The 13,439-nt window shown below is 34.4% G+C and overlaps 1 protein-coding gene across 2 annotated transcripts in view; it reads right to left on the reverse strand.

The window, feature by feature from the left end:
* The window catches only part of VPS13B (vacuolar protein sorting 13 homolog B), a 427,213-nt gene that overhangs the window by 146,547 nt on the left and 267,227 nt on the right, over positions 1 to 13,439 (reverse strand). For both annotated transcript variants that reach the window (XM_027717679.2, XM_027717677.2), the window contains exons 31-33: positions 10,641 to 10,844; positions 1,887 to 2,013; positions 92 to 235 (exon numbers count right to left, since the gene is read on the reverse strand). In XM_027717679.2, coding sequence (XP_027573480.2) covers positions 92 to 235; positions 1,887 to 2,013; positions 10,641 to 10,844 — 475 coding nt within the window. The remainder of the gene's footprint in view (positions 1 to 91; positions 236 to 1,886; positions 2,014 to 10,640; positions 10,845 to 13,439) is intronic.

A 13,439-nucleotide genomic window follows, 5' to 3' on the forward strand; every position in this document is an offset into this window, starting at 1 on the left:
TTTTCTAGCTGATGCAAACACCTGATCAGAGCTAGAGTACTTTATGGGTGGATTTTTTAAAAATCCAGTTGCAAAACAGGGAAAAACCTACCTCAGTGGTGCTATTGGAAGGTTCCAGTCCAATCACGTTGGTTTGTACCAGCTGCTGAAGAAGTTGCACTTGAGCCACGTTGAGGAAGAAATCCAGGTTTGTTGTCACATTCACCTCCAAAGAATGACCACAGACCAAAATTTCCTGTGGAGAAATTAAGGGAAAATTCTAGATAACAGTTATTAGGAAAATAATTTTCAGTTTCTATATAATTGTATTGTGGTTCTCTGCTGTAGTCAATACTTCAACATTACATATTGTAATAATTCAGTCTTTTTAAGAGAAATTGGTGTGTCAGGCTTCTAAAGGATGTGACTTATTCTTTGCTTTGCTTTCAACAGCATAACTATTAAGACACATTTTGCAAAAAAAGCATCTCACGCACAAGATCCTGTTTCCATCTCTTGGTAGGGTTGTCAGATTTTGGGTTTTATTTCCTTGGCAATTATTCCAATTTTCCTTTCCTTCTGAGAAAAGGATGCAGCTTTTACTTTTTTTAAACACAAACTCTACTTGATTTATAATGAAATCATGTGTTGGAACTCACTGATAACCAATCTAATTGATTTCTCTTTGCCTGTAAGCCACGGTTAATACCTTGGCAAAGCTAGTTGGATAGCCACTGTTTTACTGGTGTTATCAAGCTCAAATAAAGCTCTTCAACACTGTTGGCAAGCAATAAGGAGATCAAAAACAGAACCAATGCAGAAGGATTACTTACTAAGTAGAAGTACTGCTGTGTCTCATGAGAAGCTTGCATAATGTTCAAGCTCTTCATAATCTAAACTAGAACTCTCCCTTCATCAGGGAACGTTATCCAGGGAATAGATAACAAGAAGAATGCATGTACAGAAACCACTGAAATTCTTGAACATAAGCATTAGTAAAGCTCAGATTTTTTTTAAAAATGGAATAACTTCCATGCATCTGAGCCATCCCTAAGCTTTCTGTTTCTTTTTTACATTAAATAATTTTCCATTTGCCCTTGTGATGATGCTTTACACAAAATATGAAGCTGCCATTTTCTCCTTTCTATACCCACTAGCTATTATTTTCCAACAATGTACTCCCCCTGAATGTTGCAATACCTTTACACTTCTGTACCAGTTTTGCCCTTTCGAGGAGGTAGCTGTTAAGAGACATGATCTTATGAGCTGACAAAAATTTTTTGATGTTTCCCTTATATAAAACACTCTTGAGCTACAAACTAATGCCAAAAAGGTAGCCAATACCTTTTGTGTGTAACTTGCTTCATAGACTAATAAATAACAAGTTGACCCACAGACACGCAAAAGTGGTTGTTAAATCTGGAGTACCTTGAAGTACCCACAGCAGTGATTGGGAGGCGGATGCTTTGTAGCAATCTCTGGGCTTGGAAATATGGCTAAAAGAACTCAGCTCAACTTTCTTCTTATAGATAGTCTGTAGATTGCATTTTGGGCTTCTGTATGAGAAGCTTGTGATGCTTGTTTTGTAATGGTGTACTGTAGCAGCTCTTCTCAACACCTTTCCATCACCAACTTTTAAAAAATATTGATGGAAATCATTAAAAGATTCCCGGTTTTTGAATTGCAAATAGGCTTATCTACCTCTAGATAGACTGCCTTTAATATTGGATGCTATATACAAATTCTTTCTCCAGCAGAGAAAGAACATTTCAGCTAGTGATCTTTTTCTAGTTGGCAACTTCTGCATTTGAAAACACACCTGGACACTTCCAATGGTGGAATGGTAGAATATTAAGATTATCTACATATTAAAAGTTATGCTATTTCTGTTGACATTTTGTACTGACCTCTGGGTGTAAATTCTCTGCAGCATCGATTTTCGTAAAAATAATTGCAGGAGCTGCAGTTATTCGGACTGTGAAATCTGTTAAAATTGGAGTTAGAATAGCTCTCCTTTCCTGATGCCGCCTTATGCTAGAAAAAAAAGGAAAAAAAGGAAAGATGGAACTACATTATAAATTGTCAAGGGGCAAAATCTTTATATATTATTCTTTACATCCAGCATGTAGCACAAAACTTCTTCAATACCAGTTCAGCATTTAATTGCTACCTAAATAATCATTAAATATCATTATCATAAGTCACGTTAATTCCAATCCTGAAGGTAGACTTCTACCTTCATTTCACAGGAAAAGTAAGTCTAAATATTTAATTCTACAACCTATCTCCAGGTAGACAAGTTTGACACTTGACATTGCTTCTTCTCCTGTTTAACACAGTATACTCAATAACTTTAAAAAAGATGTGAACTTCATTATCAGTATTCTCCAAACTTTATAAATAGCTGCCCTGAAGCCTGCATAATATTTGAACTCATGCATTAAAACTCTTCATTGAAAAATTCTGCACAAAACATAACCAACACAAAATGAAATACATGAAAAATTAAACTAGCAAATCCTATGCAACCCTAGGACTCACACATTAAATTTATAACGATTGCCTAAGATGATAAAAATGACTTGAAGAGATGTCAGTCTTCCTCCAATGCTTCTGTCTTGTTCTGGTTGCTCTTAGCTGGTAACTCGTCATCTAAATATCAAAATTTAATTACCAAGAGTATTTGTGCCATTAAACTTGATAATTGCATTTGTTTTCCAGCTGGATGTTTAGTTTTGGTTTTTTTGTGTTTGTTTTTTTTTTTTTTCCTTTTTTTTTCCCCTTTAGCCAAATAGTAAGCCTAGAGGCACAATTTTGTCATAGATGGATCACTAATAGATTATGACAACACATTCCAAATAGCCAGAATCTTCTGGGTCAGGTCAAATAAACTATTGGCACAAAATGCCATCTGAGAGCCTCTGATGAAGGAAAAAAAATGTAATGAGATCAAGATGGTGTTCAGCCTCTAAAAGAGGACACAGTTCAAATTCCTGGGAGATCCCTTCCATCAACATAGGTAAAAAGAATTATCAAAAACTAGTATAATTTGCAGAAACATTAAATAACTGCATTTCACCAAGGAGAACTCTAAAAAGCATCAGAAGTTTATTGCTTTGAGGTAAGTTTTCCTATGTTTATAAAATAGAAAATTAGCAACTATGAAATTATGCAATTTAAGAGATCAAACTACACTGCCCTAGAGAAGAAGAAGATAAATCTATGCAGAATTCTTCATCAGCATATCAGTTACACTTCCCTGTATTACCTTGAATCTTGCCATCTCCAGTGATGGAGACGTGGCAGTTCAGACATCAGCGTAAATCACACAAGCGAGCCAAACACATGAATTATGGAATTAGAGAATTAGTCCTTACCATCAACTAGACTTATGCATGTTAATGTTATTAAACAATATTGTTATATGCCTGTCTGTGGAGAAATATCTTGAATGCATGTGGAATAGGTATTTAAATCTCTTGAGTAAGAAGGGGTATTGAGATATATAGTCTAGTAATAGTTCTGAAATGGATTCTGTTGAAAAGCAAACAACCTCAAATGCTGATGGTTTGCAAGCCAAGAGTTAGGCTGAAAGTAAATTAAATGGATATCATAACCTGACTGGAATTCAGTCAACTGCAAAAGATACAAAATCTCTAGATGATAATTTACTGCTCAGGCTATTTCGATTTTGATGCTTCAAATTGTACTAACAATTTTTTTAAGTGTCTTCAGAACATGCAGAAAGTATGGTGACCTATAAGGGAATATAAACTGTATGGTATGGGTAGGCCTTAAAGCTTTTGAATTCATTTAGGACAACAGTACACAGAAGTTAACAGCAGATGCCATAGAGCTAGTATTTGCAGAGCACAAGTCTAATAAACTTTTACTTCAAATGACCCTCACAAACACCGCCAAGCAGGTTGCATGCTACTGTAAGTAGTGTGCAGTTTGCTTAAGAGTAAGTCAGTAAGTGAGTGTGAGAAAACTATCATCTTACCTTAAAAGCTTGGTCAACTGTAGCTGTGTTGACCTCTAATGATGGCTTTTAAAGCAAGGTTAGTCTAATTAGAACCCCAAACTAGAAAGTAGACCTGTTAGTGGTTAGTCAACATCTTCGATTTGAGAAAATGGTCTTAGATTTTGGAGTTCTACAGATGTTTCTCTCCCTGCCATCACCTTCATTTCAGATTTAAACCAGATGGCTTTCTACCCAATTCCTATTTCCCCTTCTCAAAAGGATGAGAAAGAAGTTCCTTATTTTGAGGAAAATGAAAAAGCTAAGTAGTAGAATTCTGTGAAAGAACACACAGCTATACACTAGAAACCTTCCACTTGAAGTGACATAAAAATGTTATTATGATTTTAATGACAAAACAGAGCTGTAAAAGCAACTTATTTGTTGTACTCCAAAACCTCAACTGGCTCTCTTCAATCATTGTTCAAATTATTTTTACGCTCATGCATATTACCATTTCTTAAATTTCATGTCATTTTAGTAGATACCTAGTACACTGCATCTTAAAGGACTTTTTTTGGCAATATATATTGATTACAGATTTATTTTATTTTTTAAATCAACCTTATGTGCTATCCCTGTCCTGCGCTACTTACTACTTCCTGCATTTCTTGTTGGTGAATTTGAATCTCAACCAAGTCAAGTATTAGCAAAATAATTGTAAGTATAAACAGAAGGCAAACAGAGCACAGTAAATAATGAAGGGAAAGGATATGAGAAAGAGCAGAAAAGGAACAAAGAAACAAATTCCACTTTGAATTATTAAGTCTTCCACACTGCACCTAAGTGCAACGTTAACTTAACACAGGTGTACGCCACATGAGCTTATGAAAAAACTTGATTGTGAAGAGCGTAATGATGGCTCTATGTCTGCAGCACATTCATTCCATGGTTCATTTATGCATCTGTTATATATTTGTCTTGGAAAAAAAAGGAAAAGCTAGTATTTTTAGAGATGCTAAAGCAGTTGATCATGTACACTTAAAAGTAAGTGCATTTGAAAGACCATATGCTAACGCAAAGCAACAAGGCAGTTAAGGAACTGTGATAAGGCCTGGAGGTGCCTTAGTGCTGAATTTGAGCTTTATCGGCACAATAACATCAACTCTGGTTAAGGACCACGGATCCACACTGTAAAAGCACAGGATGAAAATGGTCTCTGTCCTCCAAGGCTTACAATTTAAGTATAAGAAAAAACATACCCACAGACAGGGAAGTAAAGTAAACCACTACAGCACCATAGGTAATGATACCCAGTGGCAACCTGTCTTATGAGTTTTTATATTACAGTATAATAGAAATGAATTTTTTTTGAAGAAAACACAACAATAACTATGAATGTTCACAAGAAATGCCTTTATAATACTCAGGTTACCCTAGCAGTGAGCAAGGAAGTGCTTCTTTGAAGAGCTGAATGTGGCAGTCTTGGTAACTGCTACAATGAGGTCTGATGAGCAGTGAGCGTAGATGTGTCAAAGTAAATGAAAGAAGACACACAAGGGGAAATGGATAGACCTAGTGGCCTGGAAGTACCTTGAAAGCGAAGGCATATCTAATGATTAATATGACAAAAAATTCTGTGGGAAGAAGAGAGAAAAAAATGTGAAGAATGGAATTTTGCAATGGATGCAACAACATTTGATCACATCAAATCAAATCATCAGTATTGGATTACATCCACTCAGAAGCATATTGAATTTATACAAGGAGGAAGGACTGCCAATGAGATGATGTTGCACTTCTTAAGGAGGTGCCAGGATGTGAGACTGGATAAGCTGAGAAAATGCACAGGTAGGATTATAAATTTGTTCTCTTATGTGGAAAACACTAATCAAAACAAACAAAAAAACATTGCCACTAACAGCTAAACATAATCTAGATGTAAAACTTGGAAATGTTTGCCTTATTGCTAATTATATCTTTTTTTAAATAATACCTTATTGAATCTAGAGTTTGAGACCTTATATACTTAAAAATTCATAGGTCAGGGAGAAACTTGTGTACATTCAAAACATGAATGACAATTGAGCACATTTGCACCATGTAAATTTACTACCTACAGAAAGATGACTTCTCATGGAAAATTTTGTGATGTGGAAAAGAAAAAAAAAGCATTAGCATGAAACAGGCCACATAATCAAAGTGATCTCTAGTAGTGTGAGGCATGCAAAACCTCAAAAGATGTTACTTGTGTTAGCATGTTAACTTAGGACTTACAAAATATTTTTCTCTTGCAGGTTTCCCATGTAGTTGTACAAATCAGTTAATCTCTGATTCACCAATGTATTAGGATATCTGACTACTAATGACTCATTAACATCCTTTCAGCTCTATGAGGTGTTGCAAAGACATGTTGCGAGACAGTAAAATAGCATAGCAACATTTTGAGGACCATTTAATGACCAAAATTAGATAAACAAATTTACACCATCTGGCTGTACAGAATTACTATTTTTATAATATAATGCTCAGCAAAGCTAATTTTCATTATATTAAGAATGCTGTGCAGTATTTCTTTGCTGTGGATTAATATAAAAAAATAACATACCCCATATTATTGAGTAAGGCTTTGTACAGTATGAATACAAGCCCAAGTTCAGGTACAACAGAAGCAACTAAAACACAGGACTGAATAAAAATGCACTACATTTTATTCCAAAAGATTCAAGGGAAATGCCCTTACTTCCATAGACACGGATCTATAGATGAATTTTTTCTGGTTTTTCTTATTAGAACTTGGCAGGCTGCCAAGAACTTTCCAAAAAAGCATGAAAATGAAAACTATTCAAAGCAAAATCTGCAGGAAACCTTTCTGAGGATCTGCAGTGGTATTTTGTTCAATTTTGTACAACTGATCATTGGCTCCCTGATGTACTCAGTAAGAGTCACAGAGAGCTGTTCCAGATGGTGGTATGCCAAGGACAAAACTGTAACACAGTATATTGCCACACTCAATTCATTACCACACAGAGAAGTAATGCTTTTAAGCTCAATTATTATTTTTTTTTAAACAGAGTTTATTCAGGCTGCAGGAAGCAGAAGTTGCTGCTGGGAGCTGTAGAAGGATTGCACAGGGATGGGGGCGAGGCCTCAAGAGAGGATATATTTCTTGATTTCCTTCAGGGCTGTTGTTTTTTCCATTGAGTGGAGGGAGAGGGAGGAGGAGATCTGCAAGCTGAAAAAGCAGTTTTCAATCAAGAAAACTTCTTTTGGTTAAGTACTCCCAGTTCCCCACATGCTGTTTGGTAAAGGGAATAAATGTGGACAGGTTTCATTTGTACATAACCTTATTAGAACTGTCTGACTGTTTCCAGTATTCTTTTTATATATTACACCATTAGGGAGCTTTTTATAACATCTACAGTGAAGTATAAACATTTCATAATGGAAAGAGTTATGATCCCTGATCCTCAGTACAGCACAGCATTTGACAGTTTTTTCTGTGAGACAGCATCCACACTACCAGAGTTTTCCAGTTCCCCCATTCTTCTTGGGGTGACCTGCAGAGACACAGGAGGCATCACACCAGCATTTCACTATTGCCCTTGTTGAAGAATTTTGCACTAAACACCTTCAAGTATTCAACAACTTAGTCTCAAAGTATAAGAGCTTGCTTTCCAAACTACAACATAAAGGTTGAAAAACAAAACAAAACAACAACCCCATGGGATATTAAGTACTAGAAGTACTGAACTCTGGAAAAAGTGGTAGGAAAATGTGAAGGATTTACTTTCTGTGTGAAGACTATTAAAGCATTTAAATGATAAATAATGTCAAAAGCCTTCAGATATTTGTGTGATATCCATAGATCTTTTATTTAGAATGATTTGGTTTTCATGAAAATTTTTAAAGTGAGACCAGATTTCAACCCAGCAGACTAAATTACAATATAATTTATTTCAGAATTTTTGCGACTTAATTTTGAAATAATACAGCAATGCTTTTGGAAATGGGAATGGAAAATGAATGGCTGGTATCTATTCTGAAGTTTTCCGTAAAGTAACTATGAAATATTTGGATAAAGGTTGGATTCTATATTGCCCCACATAGCACCTAAGAACTAAAAAAGTGAGAGAAAAGGATTTCAAAAAAGAACCTTTACACCGAGTGATCCTAATATATCTTAACACTGAGTAAAAACAAATAGAAATATATTAAAACCAAACAAAGAAATTAACCCTAAAATAACTCAGCAAAAATAATTCATTTATTATTCAGTTCCAGGTTAAACATGTCTAAGCAACTTAAGGAAATAAAAAAGAAAATGGTATCACAATTAAGTTAAAGAACAAAGCTTCTGCGGTAGTTGTAGGAAATCTTAAGGTAAACTTAAGCCCTTACTGAAAACATGTAAAACATCATGCAGCCAGCATCTCGGTGCATGCTGGAAATACTGCAGTGAATGGCAGAGTTCAGTGCAGGTTCTTCCAGTTCTCAACAAAACACTTCCACAGATCATAAAATAAACCCAGATACAGAAAAACTGACTGCCAAATAAAAACCAAAATGGGAACATCCTGAAAAAACTGTACTAAATCTGCAAAATTTAAAGCTAAAAGGACAAGAAAGCATTCATACTGTTTCTTGAAAACAAATTCAAGCTGGAATTAAAATACTGTAATTGCATACCAGAAAGGAAAAGCTAATGTACAACTGATATAAATTAAAACCCAAGCAGAAGATGCACTCAAAAGCAATTTTAAAACCAACATACTTATTTGTCAAACACATTCTAATAACATTTTATTTTAGAAGTCTGGCGAGGAAAAGAAGAATGTCCAAGCAGTTACAGAAAAAAAAAAAAAAAAAGAGAGAACTCAGATTGTCTGTAATAGCTGCTTCCCTTATGTTATTAGCTTTTCAGCCACCAAATTTCCTATCTAAATCTATAACCATAAAGTTCATACCAAAGTGTGCTGGCAACAGGGTTTCAGTCACCAGTGGGAAGGAAAACGAAAGCCAGTTCTTCAGTGGCTGGTTTTGCTATGTTTAACTTAACTTGCAAATTGGCCACAAGACCTTTGGAGATTATTATAATCTTATTTTTCAAGATTTTCCAGTGGACATATGTAATTTTGTGACAAAGAACTTCATGAGGAACTTGTCCAATCTGAAGGTCCAACTAGGAGGTTATAGACATTTTTAAGGCTAAGAATTTAAAATAAAAAACATCTTTGGAATTATGGGTTTAAAAAATAATAAATAAATAGTTAAAAGACAGGAAAGAACCACATGATCTTATAAATGAAGAACAGAGACTATTACTGTGTTTAAATTTTTATCGATACTTCTGTCACTTCTTGTGGTTTTATCATTACTGGGGTTAGATCTGTTTTTCCTGCTTTCTATTTTTCAATGATAAACTGGAATTTATTATTAATCACATCTTTTTCCTGCATGCACTCCTCCAGAATGAGCTTATTTGCCCTCTTGGCCTTTCATCAATATATCACTTACAAAGCTCACTCTGCGTGCCATCCTCATGTAGCCTTTGCTACAGACTGCCTCACTTTCAGAAAAATCTGAGTCCTCTCATCTCCTCTTTTTCAGAAAATTAAACCAAAAATAGTTATTTCATTATGATTCTGCCTGGTTTTCTATATCAGTTTTAGGAACTCATTCCTCAATTCAGATAGGAATCCTGTCTTAGGAACCATAAAATTATGCATGCATTTAATAAAAATTGGATTGCTTCTGCATGAGTTATTTATAAATATATATAAATATATAAAACTTAGATATAAATGAAAATAAATAACTAAATGTGTAGGCAAAGAGGCATCTCCAAGCAGAAACACCTGTAAATCCATCAAATTACTTTTGAAAGCTTGCTCTTGGCCATCAGACCTTATTCCTGTTGGACTGCTAAACAGTTGGTAAAAATTCAGTTTTAAACTACTTGGATGAATACTTAAGTATAAAAATTACATTAAAACTAAAATAAAAATTTTAAATCTTCACAAATTACCAATTAACCCCCCTACTTTATATTTGAAAACTTTAAAATTTAAACAGCATGCAAGTGTATGCATGCCGGATCTTCCAACCCTGTTTAACCAGAGAGTGGGGTTTTGCGTGCACATATCATACAATACACAATAAAGGAGACTTAGTTGAAATATCTCATTCTCAAAATTCATCTGGTTTTAGTTACAGAAGTGCAAAAAACAGTTCAGAATCAATAGGAAATGTTCTACTTTATCCTCCACTAATTTAGAAATGTCTAAGCTGGTTTTACTCAAGCTTTGTTAAATTACAAACAAAAGAAGTTTAAAAATACAGAAAAAACAACAACAACAAAAAAAACCCCAACCCCAAACCTCCCATCACTTTTAAAGACTGAGAAGCTGAAGTCTCAGCCCTGGAGTTATTTTTATGGACAGACAGTAAGCCACTCAGGGAACAGCTTATAATGGAAGCAAAGGCATACAATAACTGGAGAGTAACTACAGTGTAACAAAAACAGTAATATGCAATTCAAATGTGTAATCCAAAACTCCTTGGAAATGTGCTTGTAATGTAGAGTAAACCCAATACTGAATTATTTAATTCAGATATACTGTCAATGATTTGAGTCTGTGCACATAGTGTCTGTGCTATGTAACGTCAGAAAATAAGAAGTTTTTTTAAAAATCCCTACCTACTGGCCATGTTCCATTCAAGTGCTGGATTTTGAGAATTTCTCTCACTCTCTGTCAAAACCCCTCCTTTTCCATTTTCCTTCTCTGGTTTCAACTGATTCCAGTAAGCAGTGCCAATGTTGATAGACTGAAGATCTATTTGATATTGTCTGTCTTCAACCTCCGATCCAGGGTCTCGAAGTATTCCTAGATTTAGTGCTCTCCTGTAATGCCAAAGAAAAAGGAAAAATAATCAGCATAGGTCAAAATCAGACTGATCAGATATTCACTAAGATACAAAATTAAGGTATCAATTTTGCCATTCTTGACTACATTGAAGCATTATTTTCATTCTAGATCTTCAGAAACAGCCAGTTGCCTCTTTCCTATGGAATTCAATGGGAAATATGCAAATAGATATATTCCTAAATTTAGCCAGATCCATCGAAGTTGATATAAGTCTTCACTGCACTTCCAAAAATCAGGTCCGTATGAGTAGCCTTATGGGGAAGCAGGACTGATTCAGATCTACTGAATGGATAAAGGATGTCACATTCAAGTCCTTAAAAAAAACCAGCCATGTATCAGTATAACCCAGAAGATCATTATGAGACAATTTTCCCACTGTTCAAATTTATCAAAGAATAAAAATTAAAAAGAATATCCCAAGATGATGGAAAAACAATTAAATCCTTTTAATTAATCCTTTAATCCATAGAATTTCAGTATGGTGCTTTTTAAATTAAAATTCTTCTGTAAAGTGAGAAAAAAAGCATTGTTGAGTGAACCATATTCCTTGTGGATTCTTCTAAATTCTACCACATTAGATTTTACAGAATATTTCAATCTTGAGCTGAGTTTTGGAAACAGTGAGACTCAACTTCAACAAAACATTCAAGAGCTATTGGATGAGTGGAGGCTACTGAGACCATTCAGTAACTGGTATCAGAGGAGTCTCCCACTACATTTGTCTTCTGCTAATAAGCACTATGAAATATTAAAAAAAATTATCTTGCCCTTTTTACACTGGGAACAATATAGCTTTTTGAGCACTTGATACTATAATAAAAATTCACAATTAAATTTATCACCGCATTTCAAAACAAGCCAGTAAAGGGAGCAAGGAGATCCTATTTTTTTTTTTGCTTTCAATTATGACCACAAATTTTAGTCAATTTTTATTGATTTCATACACCTGCATTAAAGCTCAAGCTTCTTATTTGCATATGACATCCAATCCAGTGTTCTGTTCTAGGTTGTTGTCTTATGCCAGAATTATTTAGTATATAGCTGCTGTCTTCACAAAGAACTTAATAATTCTGCAATTTGTTTAATCATTGATGCTAATAATCTAAATATAAATAAGGATTAAAGCAGCACATCCCAAACTGTGATGTACACACTGTATGCAGTCTGTAAGTATAGGTATGCAACCTGTTTCAAAGTGCAATCCAAATGCTGGTCAAATCTAAACACAGTTGAAACTGCTGATACATTGCCATTGTCACCAACAGAGTATGTCAGCAATTAAGAAAATTAAGTAATTAATCGTATGTACCCACAGAGGCATGTGGATGACAGGAAAGCCATTTTGATCAAGTCATTCCTCATGAGGCACTGTGATGGCATTGTTCAGTAGCCCCTATAACTTCCTTAAATGCTTAGTAGAAATACACTGAAAATCTGTTATGTCAGTAGTGGCATTTTAAAATTAAATGTGGTTTCTTAAAACTCAAGAATGTGTTTGTCAGCTTTCCACATAGAGAGATTTAACCACAACAACTGTGCCTTTTATTATTCTTTCTAAGGCATTATTTCACCAGTATGAATGCAGTTTTTTTTAAAAAAACTTCACCAGAGTAGATTATTGTATGACCCAGTGTCTATTTACATACTTTGTCTAATACAAGTAAATACTGACATGTACGTTTTTTGAAATATTACTGAAAACAAAGCACCAAATTACGTATTTTAGGAAATTTGCTTATGCATATAAAACAGAATATGATACTAATTTCACCTGCATAATGGATTCTTCTCTCCTGTACTTCACAGTGAAGAATATTTTTGATTTCTTCTTTTATGAGCAGCTTGATAACTTGCATTAAGATCACCTAGAACTATATTCCTTAGGCTAATTCAGCACAATCATGACTTTGTAAACCAAATTCCTTGAGCAAAATGTGTCTGTATGCACCAATCTGAAACTCCCCATTGTGACAATAGTTTTCTTTCCCCTCACAAGTTTACTTGTTTAAATATAAATCACAACAAAATCACCCTTTGACACACATTTTTAGGTGCAGCAAAATACAGAGGGGTATTATTTAAACACAAGGTACTGGTGCATTTAATTGGTGGTATAAAATTGTCCACTGTATCTTTTTTTTGTTCTCCTTTGGAATATTACAGCCTTACACTTTCATGCTGATATAACAATTCACATTTTCATTCCGTTCCTACTATTAACAATCTCCTATATAATACAAAACTCTTCTTCTGACCCTTTAGATCACATTTGAAATCCAAGCAAACAAACTGTGTTTCTCTAGATGACCCATTTCAAGAAACACCTATTTTACACATAGACGTAAAATACAAGGATTAGTTATTAATGCCTTGATTTTTTTGACTAAGCTTATTATTGCCTTCAGAAAGTACATCATGCCAGTTTTATATAAAGATGAAAATATAGCCTTTTCCCAAATACACAATATACATACAGGCATTTATTTAAGCACTAATTTCTGCTTTCCCATATCAACAAATTTATGCACAGGCATTTACATAAGCACTCATTCCTGCTTTTCCATATCAAC

This window comes from Pipra filicauda, unplaced genomic scaffold (genome assembly GCF_003945595.2).
Source record: "Pipra filicauda isolate LSUMZ 115617 unplaced genomic scaffold, ASM394559v2 scaffold110_size2237424_pilon, whole genome shotgun sequence".
Taxonomy (NCBI): domain Eukaryota; kingdom Metazoa; phylum Chordata; class Aves; order Passeriformes; family Pipridae; genus Pipra; species Pipra filicauda.